The sequence below is a fragment of the Drosophila guanche genome, unplaced genomic scaffold (genome assembly GCF_900245975.1).
Source record: "Drosophila guanche unplaced genomic scaffold, DGUA_6, whole genome shotgun sequence".
Lineage (NCBI taxonomy): Eukaryota > Metazoa > Arthropoda > Insecta > Diptera > Drosophilidae > Drosophila > Drosophila guanche.
The window spans coordinates 4,210,606-4,233,983 of record NW_022995745.1 but is presented as its reverse complement, the minus strand read 5'-3'; the positions used below and the strand labels follow the sequence as shown (position 1 = coordinate 4,233,983).

General features: G+C 44.7%; 2 protein-coding genes and 2 long non-coding RNA genes across 4 annotated transcripts; 3 read left to right on the top strand and 1 right to left on the bottom strand.

Moving 5' to 3' along the window:
• Positions 1-2,001: 2,001 nt before the first annotated feature.
• LOC117580669 lies at positions 2,002-21,414 on the top strand. Its single transcript, XR_004573597.1, has 3 exons — positions 2,002-2,012; positions 2,778-2,779; positions 21,296-21,414. It is a non-coding gene; the product is annotated as an uncharacterized LOC117580669 (long non-coding RNA).
• LOC117580666 lies at positions 6,395-13,605 on the bottom strand. Its single transcript, XM_034267278.1, has 9 exons — positions 13,452-13,605; positions 11,589-11,949; positions 9,173-11,504; positions 8,979-9,106; positions 8,731-8,899; positions 8,570-8,660; positions 8,390-8,497; positions 7,950-8,082; positions 6,395-7,880 (listed from the first exon to the last, which is right to left on the bottom strand). Exons 1-9 carry the CDS (start codon positions 13,466-13,468, stop codon positions 7,857-7,859), a joined length of 3,363 nt encoding a protein of 1,120 aa, XP_034123169.1. The 5' UTR covers positions 13,469-13,605; the 3' UTR covers positions 6,395-7,856.
• Positions 14,621-15,277, top strand: LOC117580668. Its single transcript, XR_004573596.1, has 3 exons — positions 14,621-14,740; positions 14,798-15,146; positions 15,209-15,277. It is a non-coding gene; the product is annotated as an uncharacterized LOC117580668 (long non-coding RNA).
• Positions 18,406-20,023, top strand: LOC117580667. The gene is made up of 4 exons (XM_034267279.1): positions 18,406-18,647; positions 18,712-19,113; positions 19,173-19,599; positions 19,673-20,023. The coding sequence occupies exons 1-4, from the start codon at positions 18,421-18,423 to the stop codon at positions 19,910-19,912; spliced, it is 1,296 nt and encodes a 431-aa protein (XP_034123170.1). The 5' UTR covers positions 18,406-18,420; the 3' UTR covers positions 19,913-20,023.
• Positions 21,415-23,378: the final 1,964 nt, after the last annotated feature.

Below are 23,378 nucleotides of genomic sequence, written 5' to 3'. Positions count from 1 at the left end.
GTCCCACAAATGGTGACCCATTCGTTGTGGCAAGTAAGTCGCAAATCCTTGGCACTCGCTCCCAAAAGCACACGGTGCACACGCCTCGATTTCACGGCTTGCAAACCACAAGAGCCATCGCCTCCGCTGGGACCAAAACGCTTGAGAGGATTGCCTGCCCCTCGCAGTACGTGGCACATTCTGTGGATATTTCACGCCTCCTTTGCTGCTGCCTGCATGCAAAACTAACCACCAAAGAGGATGATGAGGATGTGGATGAGGATGAGACGGCGGCAGTGTGCCGATAAGGATATGACAAATTTCACGCGCTTAGCGCAAAAAGGACAACAAAGGAGCTGCCCTGACAGGACAAGGTGGACGCCGTCAGCGGCTTACCTTTCGAGACGGGTACAGGCTTTTGTCAGATTTCCAAAAGCCCAAAACAACGACAACAACAAAAAAACCAGCAACCAAACCAAAGACCAAAAATCGAAAAACCTCGAAGCTCCCCCTCACCGTTCCGAAAACTGAAGTCAAGATAGCAATCGACGGGGATGAAGAGCGATAGAGAGAGAGAGAGAGAGAGAGAGAGAGAGCACGGCGCTCGACTCGCACTTTAATCAATCGCAACCGATTTGTCGGCTTAACATGTACAACATGACGCAAATAGAAGGCACAGCCAGGAGCAGGCAAGGAGGCAGTGTGGCAGGGTGTCAGGGTGTCAGGCAGCAGGCAGCAGGCGTATAGCCCCGGAGGGTGGCCGGCATTAAAGTGAGCAATCGACAAGGATTAGCGTCTGCCTGGGAGTCCGATTTGTTTGCTCTGGTGACTGGGTGAGACTGGGCTTGTCTCTTTGGTTTGGGCTTAGCGGGTATTGCCTGTAAAGTGGCCCGCTAATAGTTGCTTAGAGCGTGAGAAGATGATGAGAAAGAGAATGCCAATGCCAATGGCAATGGCAATGGGATTAGGCAGAACAACAAATATATCCGCAACCACATGATAGAGTCCACAGAATACACAGCGAGGCTGAAACAGGCACTAAACTGGCACAGGAAACAGGAAACATCTCTTCCAGAAATAAAACAAAGTAAAGAGAAGAGAAGAGAATAAAGCTTACTCGATATTTAATCGGAGCGCCCAATACAAGTGGCGTGTCATGCAGCACAGCCCCTCGGTCGTTCGATTCTGCAAACACTTATGAGAACTTTGAGAGGAGAAGCGAAAGATGAACTAATTCTGCTGTGGACTCTAGGCATATCCTAGCAGACACTCTCCCATGCATTTGGACTTGAGATAATTGTACACAGATTTGATATTCCCATTCAGCAGAGCAATATTCCGGATGAATTGTCGGTCGTGTCCAATGGGATGATGGGATAACAATTTATAATGGCTTAAGTACGATTTACGAGTGTATATGCTGCTGTGGCGACGGTGGCGGTGGCGGCGGCTAATCAGGAGACCAACATCAACATTGTCTCCGGACAGAACCCTCTCGAATACTCGAATCCTTGAACCCTCGAACCCTCGCACAAGCATCGAGAAACAGCCGTAGAATCCTCCCCTTGGCCAGGGGCACACGACCAGAAACGAGAGCCCCCTTCACAATGGCTCTATTTTTATGCGATTTACTTGTTTTGATAAACATTCGACATTTCTGACAGTCAAACGACACCCGACAAAATGTACATAGATGCGATGAGATGATGAGACGGGATACGGGATACGGGATACGGGATGGGAGATGGGTGATGGGAGATGCTGCCCTGCTGGAAATAATTTGAAAATTACTTTCATATTTTTATGAAGGTCGCGTGCGGTTTTGTCGGGATCAGAAACCAAAGATAAGATGCACCAAAATGCGAGTATAAATCATACAAAAATAAATCTACATACACTCGTCGCAGTGTGCAGGGCTTTTGTGTGTGTGTTTTAGTTCACTTTATTGTTTGATAAGTATTGCGATAATAATGCCGGGCAGCACAATGAAGAGGAATGGTTGACAAGGACGAACGCCTAACACCCCAACCCGAGTCCTCCCACAAACCACTTCCCACTGGGTGGGTCATCAAATTGAGATTTATGGAAAAGTTAACAACGTTTTATGCGCATTTTGTTGGGGGCATCGTTAAATGTCTGTCAGAATCCGCAAACCCAATGCCAAGCCAACGAGTAGCAGTCCGTCACTCAATGCTCTGGTGGATGCAGGGAGCGGTAGGTGCGTTGGAGGGGCTGGAGGGTGAAGAGAAACACTAATAAGCAGCTTGGGCCCTTGGCCAAGAGGACAACCGGTGGGCAAATTGGATTACTTCATTTCATTTGACTGCTCCATGTGCTCCGACTGCATCGGTTGGTTGTCGGCTAACATCAATAAGCAACACACACACACACACACACACACACACACACACACACACACACACACACACACACACACACACAGCTGCAGAGTCAGCTCCAGTTTTGTGAGTGGCAAAAAAAAATAAAATACAAATTTACAGTCCAGACATTTTTGGTCGATTGATTTCGGGCATTTGCAGCAACCCCAGGGGCACACGGCAATCGCAAGGAAACTTGTGTAGGACTCCCTCCATCTTCATTTTCATCTTCAACTTGAGACTCAACTTTAACTGCAGCTTCAGCTTCGTGTTCCTTCTCTCTGGGGCTCTCTTTGGAGCTGCGTCGGTTCGCTTTTCGCTTTTCGCTTTTCGCTGTTCGCTTGCAAATTGCCGCATATTTGTTGAGTAATTACGCTTTAACTTGTAATAAAGAAGACAAACAATAAAACGAGGCCCCAGCCGTGATCCCCTGCCCCACCACCAGGGCTGTAGAAGTGAAGTGAAGTGCTGCTGCATCTGGCGGCATGTTCTCAATTGAAAAGCGTGAATAACAAACGTGAACGGTGCGCAAATTGGTTAAAAGATTCCGAGACTCGACGGAGATCCCCTCCAAAACAAAGAACTCCTCTTTGAGAAATGCGTTTATACGTTGCCAGCATAACGTGACTTTATGTTAGAGGTTTGGGGGGTAGAAAGGGTAGACAACATTGAAGTGTCATCAAATATTTGCATGATTATTCTGGGATGGCGTAGAGCGACAACTTTTGCCCTCATGCCACAGCAAACGGAAGAGAAGACGAGAATCATCTTTCAACTAAACCGTAAACAGTGTGGGAGCACAAATCTCTCTAGACTCATTTACGCGAAAAGGGAAAAATGCCTCTACCACTGAGTCCATGAGTACGAGCCGATTGAAGTGTTAGTTGAGAGCCGATTGAGAGTCTGGGCGGCAATCCAGAGTGAAGGCTGGCGCAAGTACCCGAGTGCCCAGGTACAGCAGTCCCATTCCGAGTCCAAGTCCGAGTGCTCCTTTCCGACTGGGCTAAGACCATAAAATGCATTATTATGCTAAATGACTATAAAAATCACGTTTACAATCCATTTATGCCTGGGATAATAACCCATGCCCATTCCCCCATTCCCCCATTCCCATTCCATCCTGCTTGGCAGGAGGCGGCGCATCAGGGCACCAGAGGGCTCTGGCACTGGGAGGCAGCAGATGGACGTTGGACGTTGGACGTTGGACGGGTTGTTGGGATGTTGGCTAAAAACCCTGAAAGGCAGCATTTGTTTACGCCGCGAATAATTGAGTTATCTGATCTCCAGGTCTCTGTCTCAGTCTCAGTCTCAGAGAGCAACAGAGCCGCCACGAGAGTGGAGGCACTGCAGTCCCGGCTCTGCAGACACGAAAAGTGACTTTTGGAAGTGGGTTTGGGGAGGCGGCGCGGGGGATGCCTTCTGCAAACTAGGGCCGTCTTTTCTAGGACTACAGAGTGGGCTGCTGGCCATGGCTATGAGGCAGACGGGCAAACGGGCGAACCGGCCAACAGTGGACGTTGGACAGGCTGAAGCACATTGCATGTTGTGGCACTGGCACTCGCAGCAGGTAGGTGTGGCAGCAGCAGCAGCAGCAGGGTTTATGTAGCAAATTGTTTGGGGGCACATTAGAAGGTAACCACTGCCGTTTCCCTGCCCTCTACTACTTGTTCCTCTCGCCTATTGCCTTCTGCCTCTGCCGCTGCCGCTGCCGCTGCCAATCTTCTTCCTGACTCTCCTGCCCTGCCCCTCCTGCTCCTGCTCCTGCTCCTGCTCCTGCCAAGTCCATTGGTAATGACTTTATTTGGTTGCTGCGTTAATGGGGCGCGCTCTTTTGCTGCTGCTGCCACTCCTCCTTCTTCTGCCTCTCCTCCTGCTGCTGCTTCCTTGTGCATTCGGTTGTCGGCTCGGGCAGCGCAAATTGAAAGCGCATTTCAAAATTTTTCACACCTGAAAATTATTTCGTTTCCAGACATCGTTTTTTCTTGACAGACAGTGCCGTCCGCTCATCCTCATCCTCATCCTCATCCCAGCGGGAGGGTGAGGTTGAGGTTGAGGTTGAGGAGGAGTGCGGGGCAGGCCGACTGTCGGCAAGTGCAGCGAATTCCGAGCGCGGCTGCAAAACACTTTTCCCGTAGCGCCGTCCACAACAGAGAGAAAAACAAAAAAAAAAACAAAAAAAAAACACACACACACAAAACACCAAAAAGGTGCCGACCATCGGGCCATCGAACGTCGAAACTCAGTCCATCGGCTGCTGCAATTAATCAAAATTTAATTTCAAATAGCGACGTTGACGGCGCTGCACTGCATTGCACACTCCACACACTCCACACAGTCCACTATCGAAGCCAAAAAAATTGAATTGAAAAAACGTCTAAAGAGAAAACTGGTAAAAGAAAATGTAATTAATCACAAGACGGTTGCTGCTCGTTGCTTGGGAAAAATGAAAAGCCACAAAAAACACGAAATGCAACAGAGGAGCAACATGAGGTGGAGGCACAAATAAAACAACAGCACCAAAATGCCGAAACAAAGAGACATCAAAAGTCGACCAGTTTCCAGGTCTTTCCAAGAGGCGCTCCCCTTGAAATCCGTTACATAGCGACTCCAGATTTTCCAAAAGTATAGGAAGAAAAATGATATTGATATCCCCATTTTGATCTTTCGACTCAACTGATAAATGTTGCCACTCATTTGGTGGGCATATAATAATAATTTCTTCTGAATTCATTGTTTTTTGCTTGAATTTAACTGAATTCAAGACCTGTGGCTCCATCTAGACTTACGTTTTTCTGTCATGAGCTCCTGATGGCGCCAAAAATCCACAAATCGTTTTAATCGAGTGCCTCGACAATGTAGATATCCTGTTCTCCTAAGTTCATTAATTTGTTAATTCATATCCAGACGAATGCTTCGAATTTGTGTGCACTGATTGTTTCCAGCTGATTTTGATTGGTAATTGGATTAGCATACATCGAGTGTGGGCTCAGCTATTAATCCTAGATGCAAATATATTCATCTATACATACATATGTGCCTTTCCATTTTATTTTTGGATCTACAAGCGTAAATTTCAACGATTCCGATATACCCCCGTACTCAAAGTGACCCGTTTTAAAATTGCATTTTTATTTCATGCAACATTTTGCTGGCATTTAATCTATTGTATCGTGAACACTAGATGGCAGCACCATTTTTCTATAGCTCCACCTGGGTAACATTTTATATTAAGCGCCATCTGTTGTGTACATAAAGGAAGCCCAGCAGTGCCATCTTCCGTGTAAAAACATCACCATGCGCACCCTCTCTTGTGTAGAATAAGAAGCCCCGTAGCGCACTCTATCGCATAAAAAGTGAACCTAAGCTCGCCCTCTTTTGTCAGAAAAAAATGTGAGTGCAAGGTGGGCAGCGCCAACATGGCCATCAGCGAGCAAAATGAGAAGCTTCAATGAAAAAATGTGAGTTTGATCCGCTTTAGGTCGCCGCAAAGACTAAAGGTTCTCCCTGCAGTCGTTGTCGACATTGCAGAATTTGATTTCTAATTCCAAATTGTAAGCTCTTACAAATAAAAGAATTTTCGACGATTTTTTTTCATTGTTTACTTTTTATTATTAAAAATTTGTCTTTATATTGACTTTGTTGTTTTTGCTCATTTGCTGTGACCCTCCGGTACTCCTTCATCTCCCTCTCCCTCTGTCCTAGTTACTCCTTGCATCTCTCTCTATCATCCGTTCGTTTATATTAATTTCCATAGACAAATATTTTTGGTTTTTTGTTTGTTTTTGTTTTGTTTCTTTAAATTGTTCGTTCATTCGCTTCCCGAAGCGGTGGCGGGGAGTTAAAGGTTGAGTGGAAGGTATCAGGAGAACCCCAAAAATGAACCCAAGAATTTTCACTGCGATTTTCGGTTTCAATTTTTGTTTTTGTTTTGGTTTCGGTTTTTTTTCTGTTTGGATGTGTGGTGGAGGAGGAAGGTGGGTGGACGGTGGTTACCCCCGCCTTCTCCTCCACAAACACACTCACACACACGCACAAATGTCGTATACATATATATTTATACAAAAAGGAAATAAATACAACGCATAAACAAATCATCAATCATGAGCAATAATAATAATAGTAGATATGTTTAAAAACAATAAACAAAATGTAAATGGGGTATGGTATGGTATGCGAGGGGTTTTGGGGGAGCTTAAAACATAAATAACAACAAATCCGAAACCATAATTAGTCAACAATTGAAATAAATCTAAGCAATATGAATATTCATATACATGTGCTCTTTGTTGGTGTTTCTGTTTCTCTTTCTCTTTCACTTTTCTTTCTCTTTTGCTTTTTTCCGATTTTGTTCTCTCTCTCTTGCTATTGCTATTCCTATTGCTGTCCCACTCTTTTCGATCGTTTTGTTTTCCACCTCATGCTTTCGATTCGATTTCGAGTATTGTTGTGACTTGTGAAGCAAAGCGACCATTAAACAAAAGTCTTTGCTCGAACTTAAGAACTTGATTTAAGATTGCTTTTAACATTTGCTTTGCGCTCGCGATCTCCTCTCTCTCTCTCTCTCTCGTCGTGACACGTGTACATAATTCTATAAATATCAAATTGCAGTTTGAACAAAATACTCCTCGACATAGTCGACTCAGACACCTTATATAAATCACAGCTAAAAGGCAAGCATAAAATTAATTAATGAAAAACGTAGGCCCCCCCCCATCCGGTTGGCGGGGTTTTCGGTTGCAGGATGGCTGTGTGGCTGGGTGGCGGGGGGTTCTGCTGGGTGGCATTATGGCTCCTCATTCTCAAACATATTTGTATGTACACTTTTTCTTTCAGTTAATTCGTTATTTCGTTTACTTGACTACCGCATAGTTTCTATAATATCTATAATAATAATTTTCTGTTTCGTGTTTCCGTTTCTGCTTACGTTTGTTGCTTTTTGTTGCTCTTTTTTCTTTCTTACTTTTTGCTGCTGTCTGCTTTCATTTTCCTCCTTCATTAAATAGTTTTTATATTTATAGTATAGCACCGAGTACAAAAAAATGATCAATAAACAGAGTTTTGAATTTTGTGTTCTCCATCGTCATCGTGTTCTTCACACTTCACTCTTCCTGTTCTTCTATCGCCTGTTCTCCTTCTACTTCTCCTGCTTCGACTACTTCATCTTGGGTTTTATTTTTAGCAAAACTAACAATTTCTTCCATTTACTTTACTTATTTAACGTTTTGTTTTCTTTTGTTGGTTTCTTTTGTTCTTGTTATATAGAACGTTTAACGGTTTTAATGTATCGTTACTTTTGTTTTTGTTTTTGCTTTTGCTTTGTTTTCGCATTCCTTTGTTTCGTTTGTTTAAATTCTACTACTTATGTAAGGTAATAATTTCTGTTGCTTTCGTTTACTTGTTGTTTGTCACACACAAGCGAATCGCTTCCGAGTCCGCCTTTGCCTTTGCCATTCCCATCTCCATCTCCTTCTCCGTTTCCACCTCCTCCATTTTTACCACCTACATGGTTCCATCGCCAGAAATCTAAGAGAAAAAGTAAATTCCAAAATACATTTAAAAGTATTTCAAATAGGATGCGACTCTGCGACTCACCTGCGAATGGGAACTGTCGGACTCCACTTGCTCGGAGTAGCAATGCTTATAGTTAAGATAGTCTAAAAGTCTTCTTGGTAATGGCAACGTCTGTATTAGATCCTTTCGTATAACCGCCTTTAGTATAACAAATCTGAAAAGGGGAATAAACCCGAAATACATACAATGGAAATATAAATCAATTATTTCGGACAATGTGTAAATAATACAAAAAAATGCAATTGAAAATTTTGAAATATCTAAGGGCCTGGCTACGAATGCGCTGTCCGCGTTACATTCAACCTCTAGCTGCGCCCAAACAGCACTTGGGGTCGCCCTACAGCCGCAAGCAGCGGGCCAAGCAGCAGAGGCGCGAGCTTAGGCGAATGCAGGATGCACATGAAAAGGGGAAGACACCGCAGCCACCGCAGCAACCGCAGGCATAGAGGAAGGACACCCACCTGCACATGTGCTGCAAGCTTTGTACATGCTTAAATCTAGATACTGGATTGGTTAATTGCACACGCATTGGTCCATGCTCTGGCCGGCGATGCAGAAAAAATAAATATCTGAAATAGTACACAAAGAGATTAGCAAATTAGTTGAGAACCAAGGGGCGAAGCCTTGCGGTTTATTCTCACCTGCCGCTTCGCGAATGCTCGACAGCCTTCTCAATGAATTCGGTGATGGTTTGGGACTTGAATTTTGCATAAGAGCCAAAGGAGAAGGTCCCTAAAAGCACAGTCATTAAAGGAAAAGGATAAGGATGCGCCCTAGCATATTTAGGTATAGGTGGACTCACCCTGATCCTGTTCAATGCGCACATGTCGCACACAATTGTTCAGCTTGAAGCTCAGCGAGAAGATGTAATGATCGTCGGAGCTATCGCGTACAATAAACGAACCATCCGGCTCATTTGAGAGCACTTTTTCGGCCGCTTCCCCAGACAAGGGACCCCAGTACCAGCCGTACTGCAAAGGCAACAAAGATTTCAAATAGATAAAGGTATAGAACGGCATCAAAGGGCAGTGGACAGTGTCCCTTGCTTACATCTTTGACTTTTTCAATGCTTGAGGTAAACTGCAATGCACGCGGCTCTGGGCCACCAGGTTGCTTCTTTTGCTGTTGATCTTCCTGTTCGGGCTGTTCGACAGCTTCATCTATGGCATAGGCGGCTGCTGCTTGAAAAAAAAGAGGAGGAACATGAGAGATTCTGTGGATGGCAGTAGAAGGTATCGACTTACCCTTCTTTGGTAATGGTGGCAGTGCACGCGACTGGAACTTCTTGAGTCCCTCGTCGGTTGACGACTCCCCTGGGGCGGCTGGTGTTGCTGTTGTTGCACCTGCTGCTGCTGGTGACGACTCCTGGTCCTGGCTCTCGGCCGTCAAAGCTGTTGCTTCCACAGCCAATGTGGCACTCGTGGCATTCGCATTTGCAGCCGCATTCGCTGCTGCCACAGAGGCGGCTGCGGCACGGCAACGACTATGATGATTCCGACGAAAGCGAAAGATGCTGCAGAATTTTTGCTTGAGATTGAGCGTAAACTGTGACTTCTTCTCCGAGTGCACCACATGCTTGTTGTTCGGATGTTGCTGTTGCTGCTGCTGCTGCTGGTGGTGTTGCATCTGTAGGTGCAATTGCAACTCTCCTGCGGGAGGCTTCTCCGATGACTGTTGCTGTTGCAGGTTCTGCTGCTGCTGCAGCTGCTGCTGTTGCTGTTGCGAGGGCGTCTGCTGGTTGTTGTTATTATTGTTGTTGTTGAGCTTATCATTGTCCAGATTGTGTTTGCTCTGTTTGCTGAGATACTTGCCACCATCGCTGGCAGATCCACCGCCACCAGCGCCCGCAGCATTTGTCGAACGATTTGAGGTGCCAACGCTGCTGCGCGTTCGCGCTGTGGTCGTTGTGGCATTCGTTGTGGCCGTGGACACACTCCAGATGGTCTCATTGCTGGACTTGACCAGCATCGGTTTGGGTCCACCCCCCGAGGATGCACAGGACTTTCCCGCATCCGAATAGAGTGTGTGATAGAATTGCTTCACCTCGTCCAGGGTCATGTGCAGCGGCTCCGATGATTCGCTCATTTGCCCCTGTCCCTGTCCCACTGGGGTGCGATATTTTCCATGTTTCCCAGACTTTTCTCCATCCCCATCGCTCGTCTCGGTCCCCGCTCCCGCGGCAGTCGTTCCTCCATGTCGCTGCTTGCGCTTGTTGCGTTTATTCCTTCTGCTGGCAGCCTTGTGGTATGGTGGGGCTCCAGATCCTGCCACTGTCACAGCCGCTGCCGTCACCAGCCGCTCTTTCTCCTTCTCCTTTTCCTTCTCTAGTTGCTGCTGCTGCTGCTCGATCATGTCCACGGGAAACGCATAAATATCCGAATCGATGGGTACATTATAAAAGTCTGAGATCTCGCGGGTAAACAGAGCATCGTGGGACATGGCCTGCGTTATGAAGATGGAGTCATCGGGCTTATTCGCCGACGAAACATTCAGGGAATTGTGCGAGCTGCTCAGGCGACTGTTCAACGAATTCCTCGAATTCGGACGCTGGCCGTGCCCATGGCTGGAGGCAGTTGTACCCCCGCTGTAGTGATGATGATGATGGTGATGCGGATGCGGATGGCTGTTGTACGGGTGGTTGTAGTGCCCCTGACTGCTACTATTGCTGTTGTTGTTGTTGTTGTGGTAGTGACAGTGACTCGTATGCCCACCCAATGGGCTGTAGAGGGTGGCCTGCCTCCGCTGCAGGCTCAAGCTGCTGTTGTCCGCTGGCGGCTGTCGTCGAGCCCCGTAATACAAATCGTAATCATGGATCTCCGAGAGACCGGCCGAATTGAAATTGAAACGCTGCTGAGAGGCAGCGGCTGCCGCCGCCTTGGCACTCGCAATGCTGTCCTGCTCCGTGGGTATGGCCTTGAAGTAGCGCGTATGATCCTGATAGTAGGGGCACAGTGTCTGCTTAATCTTGATGATGGAGACGGGCGGCGGCGGTGAGGGTAGTGGCGAGCAGCTGCTCTGATCGGAGCACCCCTCGTCCTCCAGCAGATCCACGCTGTTGCCCAACGAGCTACTGATGATGTTGTTGGGCTCATCGTAAATGTTATCCGTGTGGCTGTTCAGTATCGAATCACTCACATACAGATGCTTATTTATGGCATACGACTCCTTGAGACTCAGATGGGTGCTCTCTATTACCTCCATTTGGCAGATCTTTGCCTGGCTTTGCTCTGCTGGCTCTGCTCTGGCCATCACTGCCACTGCCACAGCCACAGCAGCAGCGCTCTTTGTTGGGGGCTCCACTGCCACTATGGTGCTGGCCGTCGTCGTCGTCGTCACATCATCTTTCAGATGCTCAAACGATGACTGCGATGAGGTCCAACGACGCAGGCTGTTGACAATGTTCTTAGAGATGGAACGCACCAGCGTTGTCTGTGGCGAGTCCTGGAACTCGGGCGGCGGATCAATGGGGGCCAATGGACCCTTTTTCAGTGTATTAAAGTTCTCGGCACTCATGCCACCCTCCGAGCAATTGTCCAGCGAATCGAATTGTGAGACCTCGCCATCGCTTTCCACCATCTAAAAAGGGAGCAGAGAGAAGGAAGGGTTTAGCATTCGATTGGAACGATCACCAACGAAATTTTCTCGGCTGCTGGCTCTTACCTCAATTTCGAATTTGCACATTCCGATGCGATAGGAATCACCGCTGGATATGGAGCTATTGGTAGTCAATGGTACACCGCTGTCATCGCTCAAGGAGGCGGCCGCATTCAGCTCGATGCTGTTGGCGCTAACCAGCTCATGATGTGGCGGTGGCATGATGCTGAAGCTATCGCTGCTGCAGATGCTGGACACACAGACGCCACCGCCACCGCTGCCACTGCCACAGCCACTACTGCCACCGCCTCCTCCTGCTGCTGTTGCTGCTCCTGCTCCATTGTTGCCATTCGAATTGCTGCTGGGATTGGAGTTGTTGTCCTTAAGCTTAATGGATGATTCCATTTTCTCAGAAGCGAGGCGATAGCTGTGCGGAAAGACAAGAGGATAGAGACGATGAGTAGGCGCCTAGAAATAGTTAAATTTTCGCACATCGCACATCCATCCGACACAGCGGACTGTGTGGCCAACTCTGGACTGTGGTGGACTGCAGGCGAGGCACAACCTATGACCTTTGGGTGCGGCGTCGTCGTAGTCGTCGTCGTCGCTTGCAACTTGCAACGAATGCAATTGAAGGTCAATGACAGTTGCGTGCGCCGTTTTTCGTCCTGCCACCCCCCACCCACAATTCACAGCCTCCCCCTGCCCCGCGAATGCTCCTTTACGTGCTGCACCCAACACCGCATCTCCATCATCGTCGTCGTCGTGCGGTGCGGCTCGTGTGCTGCTTGTGCGCAGAGAAAATTGATGGCAGGAATTTTTTGGGCGGAGATTCCCAATTTCGGATTTCGGCTTGAGGATTCTTCAAGGGAGAGGGGCCTTCTTCGAGCGATGGTACGGAAAGTGAGGGGGGGTGAAACACTCCCCCAACTAAAGGAAAAGCAGATTTCCAATTGGAAATTGAAGTGCGTAAAAAAGTACCGCTAGCCGCATGCAGCTTCCACAGAAAGACTCTCTCACACACACACACACACACTCTCTCTCTCGCTCACAAACTCACACATACGACTCAAAGAGGCGCCCAAAAGGAGTAGCCGGAAAAATCCAGCGCGCTGGTCGCCCCCACACACACACACACACACACACACACATGAAAGCGCGCACACACATCGTTATTGTCGTGTGCGTCGTCGTTTTCGTAGTACGTCGTTTGCTAGTATTTACCCCGCCTCTCCCACCTACCTCTGTGTAATAGCGCATTTTTATAGGTGTCGCTTTATGTATAATGCATTTGGCAAACACCAGAGAGAGTGGGAGCAAACGAGAGTGCAGCCACCGATAACATAAAAATTCTTATTAGAAATTTGTCACTGTGTATATACACATAAAGATACACAAGCCACCCACCCATTCACTCGCCGTGCTAATGCTTGTAGCACCTTTGCTTAATTTAATTATTGCTCTCCTGGCTCTCACGTACACAGACTCACAGCCACACACTCACGCCGGCCAGCCACTCACACACACACACACACACCACAAACGCACCTACAAAAATGCATTAGCATTCATTACAATTATCCTCCACTTCCATGGCATGGGGGCACACACCACACAATTTTTATACATATGTACGTATAATGCACTTGCCTGCCTCTGAGCTTTGGGCTGCGCCTTTTCCTATGGTTTGCACTTTTCACTTAGCATTAGCACATTGTTAACAACACACATATTGATTAATTGCACGCATTGCAATTGCTTTTCGGCTGCTGAGCTCAACAATTTCAGCTTTCTTCTTGTCTCTCTCTCACTCGCCTGCTCACTCGCTCTCTCGGGACTGCGGCCTTCCTGCTTGCTCTACCACGACATTTGCCTTCTTTCGCCTCCTACCACCCTACCAACACAACACACATACAAAAAATTACTTACATTTTCGGCAGCCACATCCCCACTCATTTTGCACGATTTCTGGTTGGCAGTGCGGCGCTCGGCTTCTTTAGTTGCAACTTCACTTTTCTGCTAATCTCACGTCAAGTTTATAGTTTTTACTCAATTTATGCTGACATGACATACATACAGTGTGACCGCGAAATTATCGATAAGATATGCCTTCAGACCCTTGTAGATATACCGAAATATACCCTTTTAATGGCAAAATATACCGTAAATCTTAAATAATTTTCCTCGACTTTGATGTTCTATGAAACGAACCTGTTTTGGCGTTGGGGCAAGGTCGGCTAGCCAGCATCCCAGGGCTGAGTTTTTCCCAAGCCCCTGGTCGCTCAACAAACCAACTGTTCAGACATCTCGAACAAATACCAAAACAAACGATAATTCAAAAAAAATACATCGGACTTTACTCTACATCTAACGGACAATCATCTCTTCGACACAGACGATGTTTATTTTCCCACTAAATGCATGCCCTATGCAGTCCCTCTCACTGCAGCTGATCCCATCTCTTCTATTGCCCTTGAACCAAGTTCAAGGGCATGGCATGGCATTTTTTTGAGGGTGTGGGTGAGATGGCTCGTGGATCCCGCAATGTTTTCGAGCCACTCTACTATTTTCCCCTTCTATCATTCTCCGGCACCATTTATCGCCTTGCCCCTTCGACTATCGACCTGCTAACCTCCAAAAAAATACTGCTAAATCCAGTATTTTGCCGATCTATTTCCTTCGAATGCAACATCTATTTAATATTACCAGCTAGTTAGGATTCTCAGCGCTTAAACTATAATTTCATCTGACTCATCAATCAATTTTCCACAAGAACGGCTGGCTTTCATGACTTATCATTATTGGATTGATTAAACAAAAGGCAAACAAGTTACGTGGGTGGGGACGGTATGTTACGACACTTGAAAGAATAAGAAATGCGGCGCGGACGATGTCTTCAAGGCAATTGGCAAAGCCAAAGATGTCCGCAGATGTCAACGACTTGGCCGCCACGCTGTGGTATTAAGTCGTAATTTTCGCAACGTTTTTCTTGCTTTGATTTTCATTACAAAATATTTTGAAAATGAGAAGGTATATTTCGCTTTCTTTTAGAGGTTTTGATAGTGTATTTAATAGATAAGTGCGCGGTCACACTGACTACAACTGATATTTGTCGCGAACGCCGCTTTATATTTTGTGTTTGATAAAATAGCTGTTTGTTGAACATAATGGCCTTTACAACCATCCGTGAATTCCAGTTTGTTGTGCAAAGATACAAGGTAGATATGGTGCTGTACCCACCTGCGATATTTATATAATTAACTATTCACTTGCAGTATAATGAGCAACGCATATTCTGCCACACCAAAGTGCTGCCGAGCCCGGTCACTACCGTTGGCAAGAAATCGTATAACTATCACTGGGTGACGCCTGCCAAGTGGAAATTGATTGCGGGGACCTGCTCGATATGGTGGGGGAGCAGCCTGTTCGGAAATTGCATGCATGTGGTCACATCCAAGTCCAAGTGGATTCCACCGAATATGAGGATTCCTATTCAGATGACCATTTGCCAGGTTTTACCCCATTGAAAAATGATTGCTATCTCAATATGCAGCTGGAATATATTGACGATATGGACAGCTCCAGCTCAAGCTCCAGCAGTCTAGAAATCTCAACATCCGAAAGGTGTGTGAATTACATACAAAACTCCACACGAGATGTGCACTCATTTCTTACATTTCTTACAGCGACCAAGTGACCCGTGACCTCTCCTGAATCCGAATTGGTATGCAGGAATGATGGAAAGTTCGTCCAAAGCTGGCTAAATTCTCTTCAATAGTATTTTTTCAAACACTTCCGAGTATATTGTCAACAGACTAATGGGACGGTATGATGTCAATTCCGTTTCTATTTTGTTTGGCTTTAGGACCACAATGATCTCTGCACATTTCCATTGACTTGGAAAGTGGTCTAGTCTGAGAATCGCGTTAAATACAAGAATGAGAAACCGAATGCGATTGTGGGATTCCAGAGAATACTACGAAATCAATTAAATCTGGAATTGTTGGCCAGTATGTGGGCACACCAGTTGACAAAGTTGTTATGTTATTGTTTCGTATGCATTTGTATAACTCCGATCCCTTCGGGTTAGTTAATCTGGATCCCCACCATGGATGTTTGGCATTGAAGCCGCCTCCCACGATTAACTTTGTTCCCAGTCCTTGGAAAACGTTTTTAAAATCGAGTTCTTTTATTGTGAATCTTGCGTTGGGGCAGCCTGCAAAGCGTTTTCCCTAGTACTGTCCATGATTTGAAATTTAAGGCCCTGCTTTACAATAATTGCAGCACCACCATGAGCTCTATCTGATGGATGGTCAGCTCCTACTGTGTCGTATCCAATAACTCCAAAAAAAGATTTGCTAGTGAAGTGTGTTTCTGAAATAAGCATAACGTCAATGGCATTCGTTTTTAAAAAGAAAGCTATTTCATTTACATGGTTGGAAAGCCCATTGGCGCCTCCACTCGGCTAGACGGGCACTTCTAACATCACATGTTATGTTAAACAGCGGCCTGTTCGCCACAACAGTGTGCTGTTAAGGAGCAGCGCAGCTTAACAGCTGCGAAAGGCGCTTTCTGATTTTTCAGTTCGCCTGGTAGCAAAAACATCGAAAAATATCATTTTTGCTTCGTTTCGAGGTTGAGAGTATTTTTTCGATGCCTTTGCTCGATGCTTCTGGAGTGGAAGTAAGATGAAAACAAAAACCGAAATTAATGGTAATGGTAATGGTAACCAAAATCTCTTCGACACCAGAATCTGAGTAACTCTATCTAAAAGTAGGATCAATTTGTGCACTCATTTATTACATTTCTTACAGCAACCACAAGGAGAGAGTTCCGCGTAAGGTGGTAATTCTGTAAGCTTTGGATAACTCTTTAGTGTCATGCATTTGCCAACAGCTAATTGATTGTTTTATCTCACAGTCGAATGGATCGAATGGAGAAAGAAGATGTATTGAAGACATTCTCGACGTACAAAAGCCGACTGGATCAATTCACTAACGATAATCACATACAAAGAACTGGCCACTTTATGGGTCTCTCTCGTGTAATCATGCTTCATAAACGGGAAATATGTTTCTAAAATTGGAAAATACGTATAGCATCATCCATGAGGACATCTTTGGCTGTGCCAAGTTTCTTGAAGACATCGTCTGAGCCGCTGCCCTTATTCTTGTCGGGATGTATCAGCCGGGCCAAACGCTTATAAGCCGCTTCGATCTGCACTTTGGTGGCATCCTGCGGCACTTCCAAAATTTCATAATAGTTTTCTCCACACAATTTGATTCTACGATTCCATTTTTCATTCGCAAAATAAATCAAAAAAAATATTTCAAATTTCGGTTGGTTTAGCTCGTATTATTCGAGTTTTAACTATGGATCCAGACTTAGTTGTACGATATATGTCGACAGATGTAGACGAATATGTCATGCACCATGGTAACTACAATTGACCTTTATTTATAGCACTAATGACATATTTGTCGAGACTTCGGCAGCATAAGTAGTGAGATCTCAGGTGATAGTGTCGTTTCTTCGCTCCTTTCATTCCAGTATTTGTTTAAATCATTTATCCCCAATTTCTCGATCATTTCCAATCGCTGTACTTATGTGAGCGTTAGAAGAATTGAAAACAAAAAAAAAACTATAAAATAAACAGAAAGCAATTATGAATAAGAGCTTATGGTATAATATTTATGTAAAATGTATGTTAAATGCAATATAGCAATATACATAGGTATGTATGTACATATGTATAGGACAATTGATTTTTGCTGATATAAGACTGCTGAGGCTACATTTTAGATTGCACGACAATTACTCAGTACCTACTTATGCACATACAGTGGCGGAAAAAATAATAGAAACGAAATGCGCATTCACCTTGAATCCAAATATTTTGTTTTTGGTGAAAGTTGTTTACATCAAAGCAAGTGGGCTTGGTTGCAGGATATTAGGGCTTTATATAGGACCCTCTTTTGGACATCTTTCGTAAGTTTTTTTAGCAGTGTATCCCGATTTGTATGAAGACCCCGCGTTCGTCTTGGAAAAAATAATAGAAACGAAGTCTAATCTTTTCATAACTTTTCTTAACACGTTTTTAAGCGAATTATATTGGTAACAATTCATAAACGAACGGCCAAAAAAAGATATAAAATAACTTTTCCTGTTGATCCGGTTGTGTTTTTTGTTGTTAGAGCTTCAGAATGGCTCGCGGAGGACATTGTGCGGATATTAAAAGAACAAATATCCTTACACCAGGATATGAAGGTCACACAACGTCAGATTGTGTTACGATTCTAAAATAGGTTTAATAAAAGCATTGAGATCGTTTTTCAAATTTTCCGAAGAAAGAAGGGATTTTGGATACTAATAGATATGGTCATTTCCTTCGAAATGGCGTATTTAGTTTTCTTTTTTTCTTCAAAATTGTAACTTTTGGAGGTTTTCGCTCATTTTTGAAATACACTGGTTTCAGTGCGAGCATATATAGCAGTCTGGATGCAAAATTTGGTGGCTCTAGCTCTTATAGTCTCTGAGAACTAGCCGACAAACAAGACAGACAGACATGGCTCTATCGACTCGTATATGGACCTTATGGGATCGGAAACGTTTCCTTCTGTGCGTTACACACAACCGTTATTATTTCTATATACTGTATGTATATATTTTTAATCTCATTCGCAATTGCTAAATATAATGCGGAATAATGTGATAAGAAAAAACCGTTACACACAACCGTTATTATTTCTATATACTGTATGTATATATTTTTAATCTCATTCGCAATTGCTAAATATAATGCGGAATAATGTGATAAGAAAAAATCCGCTGCATCAGCAGTCACGAACATATAAAAACATCGCCTTCGATTCGTCTCAATCAGTTTAATAAAATCGCGATGCTGGCTGTGTACACCGTTCTTTTGGGCCTCTCGGTCCTTTCTACACTAACTCAGAATGTTAATGGAGGCTGCTCAATGACTATAAACGATCCTGCCCCTCTAATCTTGACAAGTTTCGGATCGAAGCACCTTTTGTCGGCTGCCCCCAGCCAATTGTTACGGGAAAACTACGAATCGGTGCAGATGTATTGTGCAGGGGGGTTCGATGGTATCTATACCGACAGGTTTGTTTTACAAGTTGATTTAACATTAAACTCTCCGCTAAACTGCTTATGCACATGTCTCCAGAAATTATTATAATCATAGACAATTCAACTCTGAGAACACAACTAGAACTTTCTCTTGCGGTTCGGACAGCTTTGTGGTAAATATGGAAAATGAACCAGAATTGCTCGCACAAAGTGTTAGTTGCAGGGGAACGATGGTTTCCCAACTGTTTGAGAGTCGTAAAAGCCTACCAGACTGCGAAGACCACATGACCCTTGTGGTGGGCCAGGACTTCGGGGCCATTGGATCCATCAAGAGTGCTGGGATTTGCTATGACATTGTTGGATCTGAGCTCAAGTATGTCAGCTACACGGCATGTCCGTTAAAGAACAGGATTATTGAAAAGATGCAACCGGGAGAGTTGAATGGCCTGGGACTGGATATTAACGTGGCATACACCAAAAGTCTTTTCAAGGCCGTAAGGTGGGCATGAATAACATCAGATTAATGCATTTGAGATGCCAATACGAACTTTTTTCCAGTCCGACGACAATTGGCGCATACTTGGAGCACGACAAGCAACTCAAGCAGCTGCTGGGCGGAGTTACGTTCGAGCACACCAGCCTGGTGCAGGATGAGGCTATCAGGAGCCAGTTGGCCGGCTATGAGGATATGCTCAGTGTCGTTTGGCTGCGAACCCTGCGCACCGGCAACTGGCGGAACTGGCTCTACGCCCTGCACGCGGCCAGCCAGCCAGCCGGTTCCAAGTTCGACATTCGCCTGGGTGTCTCTGGTCAAGTTGCTTTGCCGCAGATGGGTGGGTGCAATGCCAGCCGCATTCTCAGCATCGATTTGGACAACGGCAGCACGCTGTCAGTGCCCGCACACATCTGGGCCCATGTGCGGGACCTGCACCCGACTGGCAATCCGCAGGACGAGCTCGTCGTCATCGGCCACAACTCCCCGTTTGTAAGTCGAAGCAGGAATCGGCATCTGTCCCAAAACTAACGCTTATCGATCGCTATATCGATCTTTCCCGCAGTTCAAGGGCGAAAAGATGAGCGACTTCTGTCCCACCATGTGCGACCAGGTGGCTTGGATGAAGAATAGTCTGTTCGGCAGTCTGCTCGACTATCCCGCGTATGGCTTGGTCCAATGCTGCCGCGTCCAGGATGTGGCCCACAAGTTGGATAACTTTCCCGGAGGAACCTCCGGTGGTGTTGTTGCTTCATCCACTGCCATACCCCCCCCTGGGGAATCCGGCAGTGTTGCGTCGGCTTAATCTTAACAAAGAGAAGGCGAACTAATTCCAGTTCCTTTTGGAGCATACAACAAATATTCAATTCAAAAAATGTAATCCAATTACTATTACAAATATTCGAATATTCGCATATTTAAAAGCTGTTCCAAATTATGGGTTGATTTAAATCTAAGGTCGAGAAGAGTCGATACACTTTCGTAGTATGCACTCGTAATTACATATGTACATACAGACATATGTACTTATGTATATGTACACTATGTAGATTAAATAGGTGACGATCAATGCGAGATTGAATGGTCCGACGCGTCGGTGCGAATTGAGCGTTGCCCATGCACATAAAGCAACTATATGAGGAGGTCTCGTCGGAAAAAATTATGGAAACGTGAGAGTGAAAAGTGCTAGTGAAAGGGGTCGACGCGGAAGGTTGGTTTTTCAAATTTTTTCAAAATGTTTATTTCTTCAGAACACAGACTACTATTATGTAGCAAACTATTAAAAATTAAATTATGAAACAATTATTATGTTTTTTCACATTGCCTTCAAATGATTAATCAGCACACTCCATTGTCGTTGCCCTTACACTTACAGCGAGAGCCCTTTCAGTCGCACTTTTCACTCGCACTAGTCCATAACTTTTTCCGACGAGACCTCCTTATATAGTTTCTTTATGTTTATGCCCATGCAGAACATCTTAGAGAGTGCGAGTAACGGTGATAGGCAGAGAGAGCAAGAGGAACAACATTATAACAGGTGGTGATTCACGCAACGCGCTGCGCTCTCTTGTCGTGCCTTTTGCTCGTGCAAGTGCAATTACAACAGTAAACAACGCTGTGATGTGAGATCTCTGGAACGAGAGATAAAGCGCGAGAGAAACAGCTTAAAGGCTGTAACTGCAGAAACGAAGAAGAGGGGCTAAAGAGACGAGAGTACGGCCGAAGAGCAGAGCGCGAGAGAAACAGCTTAAAGGCTGTAACTGCAGACACGAAGAAGAGTTTGCCGCTCTTATTTACAGTTGGCTGTTGAAATGTATGTACATACATGCGGGTAGAACAATAATGATGGTTTAATTTTGGTTGCTGCATCTACTCCAGTATCAGGCTGCGCAGCCCGACACCGAAGCTTGAATTTCATTGAACTGAGTTTCCGAATATTAAAAATTTTACTGAGAGCTGCAAGCCACAATGGTTACTCGTAAGTATAAACAAACATTCGAGTATATTCGTGTGTTTATGAATACAATACTGTAGGTCCACACTGTGGACCCTTTATTGGCACTTCCCTTCCTAGACGCCTCCAAGGCCAGGAGCATTAACACGGACCACCCAGACACTCCCATGAATGGAGGGGGACAGGCAAAAGGAATTTCTTGATTAAGTTATAAGAATGTTGGAATTTTTCTAGCGACCCGGGCAAAGAGCAGAAATGTCAGCGGGCATGGAAATGCCGTTTTATCCTCGTCTTTGACATTTTCCAAAATGCTGTGCGGCGTGCCTTCATGTCCATGTGCGTGTGTGTTTGTATGTGTGTGAGTGTGTGTGTGCGAGTGTGTGAACTCAACAAAGGACACCACTGAATAATGCCAATTTTTGGTTGGATATTTTGCATGAATTATTCAACTAAAAAACAAAGCAAGAAACAATTCCCACAATGCGCAATCGGTCCCCAAGGCTCGATCTCCAGTGGCATAATCGCGCTCGAGGTCTTCGCCTGCCCTCGCTTCCCAGCCAGAATTATCATGCCGGATTCCATCCCGTATGCCCAAATGGCGTTTAAGCCGCATTAAACCGCTTAATACTTACGCAGCCAGCGCCAGGCACAAAAAGCATTTCCTGTTATATGTAAATATGTACAATGTACATCCATACATACATATCTACATATGTCCGGGTGCATATACATATGTACATGATTTCCTCGAAGTTTATATAACGTTTATATAATTTATAACTCGTACAAGTAAGTATATACCAGTCCCTCAGGCTTTCCGACCCAATTAGAATCATCATCCGTTTTTCCATTATGATCAGCATTCAGGTCAGAATTGTGGGAAAATTTGTTGGAGTTTGTCGATCAATGACGCCACAGAGATATGAAAAACATCACCTTTTCTCATCTCTTTATTGTTGTTATTTTTTAAATTTTATTTTCTTCCTAATGCCAAAATATGCGGAAAAGCCTTCATAAAAGGGAATGAAATTACTGCATAATCGGGGCTGAGCTTTGGCTTCTGCTGCTCCAGAGAAAAAAATATAAAACATAAATAAAATAAAAGCATATATGAATGCTAAAGAAAATGCAACTAAACTTGTGGACATTGAAACATTTACATATGTTGAAAAATAATTTGTCTTGTTCTTTGATGAATAATAATGAAGGTCTAAGAAGAATTCATTTCGCACTTTAATTTGATTTGACGATCGATTCAAATGAGTTAAATATAATTATTATTTTTAAATATTTTTATATATTTTAGTTTAATTCATTGTTATGTTTTGGTCATATTTTGATCAGAGTATAACATTCTTATTGCTATCTTTTCGAATATCATCGGCAAAAACCTACTTGATTGTTTTGCTCAGTGTTAAATTAGGGAAAAATCAACCGCCACCACAAAAAATTTGAATCTGTGTATAAACTTAATTTACATTTTTTTCCTTCCTTCCTTTTTATTTGTTTTAACTCCACGCCATGCCGCCCCTTTCCACTGTTCTAAAAGCAGTAAGAAAATGTCACATAATCAAATTTTTAAACGCGAGCGATTTAAGAGTTGCCACGTGCTTGAGTCGCGTGGGGGTTTTTGAGGGGGCGAAGAGTGTCTTTCTGTGCAAGGTGTGCTTACAGAAGGTAAGGAGCTGCCGACAGTGTCATCAAATTCTACGTGATAAACTTACGATGATGTGATATGTTTAATGGATAAAAGGCATCACGAAATTCAAATATATTTCTTTTGAAATGAAATTTAATTTGCAGACCGTTTGTGCACAGCTATTTACTGTTTAGATATGAAGTGTATGTATTTTTCTAGACTAGTTCTAGTTCTTGTTTTCTAGAAAACTACCTAAAGTTTCCCTTCTAAACAGGTACACGCACCATGGGGCTCTCGAAAGAGCGTTCCTGCCTCACCTTACATGTACATATTTTACACATCTCACTTTTTTTTCTGTTGCCTGTGGATGAGTGTCGTTGCTGTTGCGGTCTGAGGCAGTGGCAGATGTGATGGTGGGGGCGGGTGGTGTTGCTGTTTCTTGCGATGACATATGAAATATTAACAAGTGCCGCGCTGCTCCCACGAATATTTCCAATGCATGGCAGCATGGAATATGTTTGTGTGTGTGTAAGTTCTTGGGTGTGTGGAGTGGGTGGCAGCGGGCAGCACGGGAAGATTAGGCAAGTCGCGCAATTTGCCATCAAGCGTAAAAACAAATTTGCTTTAACGAGTCATGGCCAGAGCAGACCTGGCGGACGAGAAGGGTCGTCCGTTCAT

Bases quoted from the DNA above. Each gene is read 5' to 3' on its own strand.
- LOC117580667 (XM_034267279.1), top strand. From the start codon at position 18,421: ATGCTGGCTGTGTACACCGTTCTTTTGGGCCTCTCGGTCCTTTCTACA. The intron at 19,114-19,172 runs GTGGGCATGAAT...ACTTTTTTCCAG, and splicing joins AGTCTTTTCAAGGCCGTAAG to TCCGACGACAATTGGCGCAT. The intron at 19,600-19,672 runs GTAAGTCGAAGC...TCTTTCCCGCAG, and splicing joins TCGGCCACAACTCCCCGTTT to TTCAAGGGCGAAAAGATGAG.
- LOC117580666 (XM_034267278.1), bottom strand. The intron at 8,661-8,730 runs GTGAGTCCACCT...CTGTGCTTTTAG, and splicing joins GCGCATTGAACAGGATCAGG to GGACCTTCTCCTTTGGCTCT. The intron at 8,498-8,569 runs GTGAGAATAAAC...GTACTATTTCAG, and splicing joins GAGCATTCGCGAAGCGGCAG to ATATTTATTTTTTCTGCATC.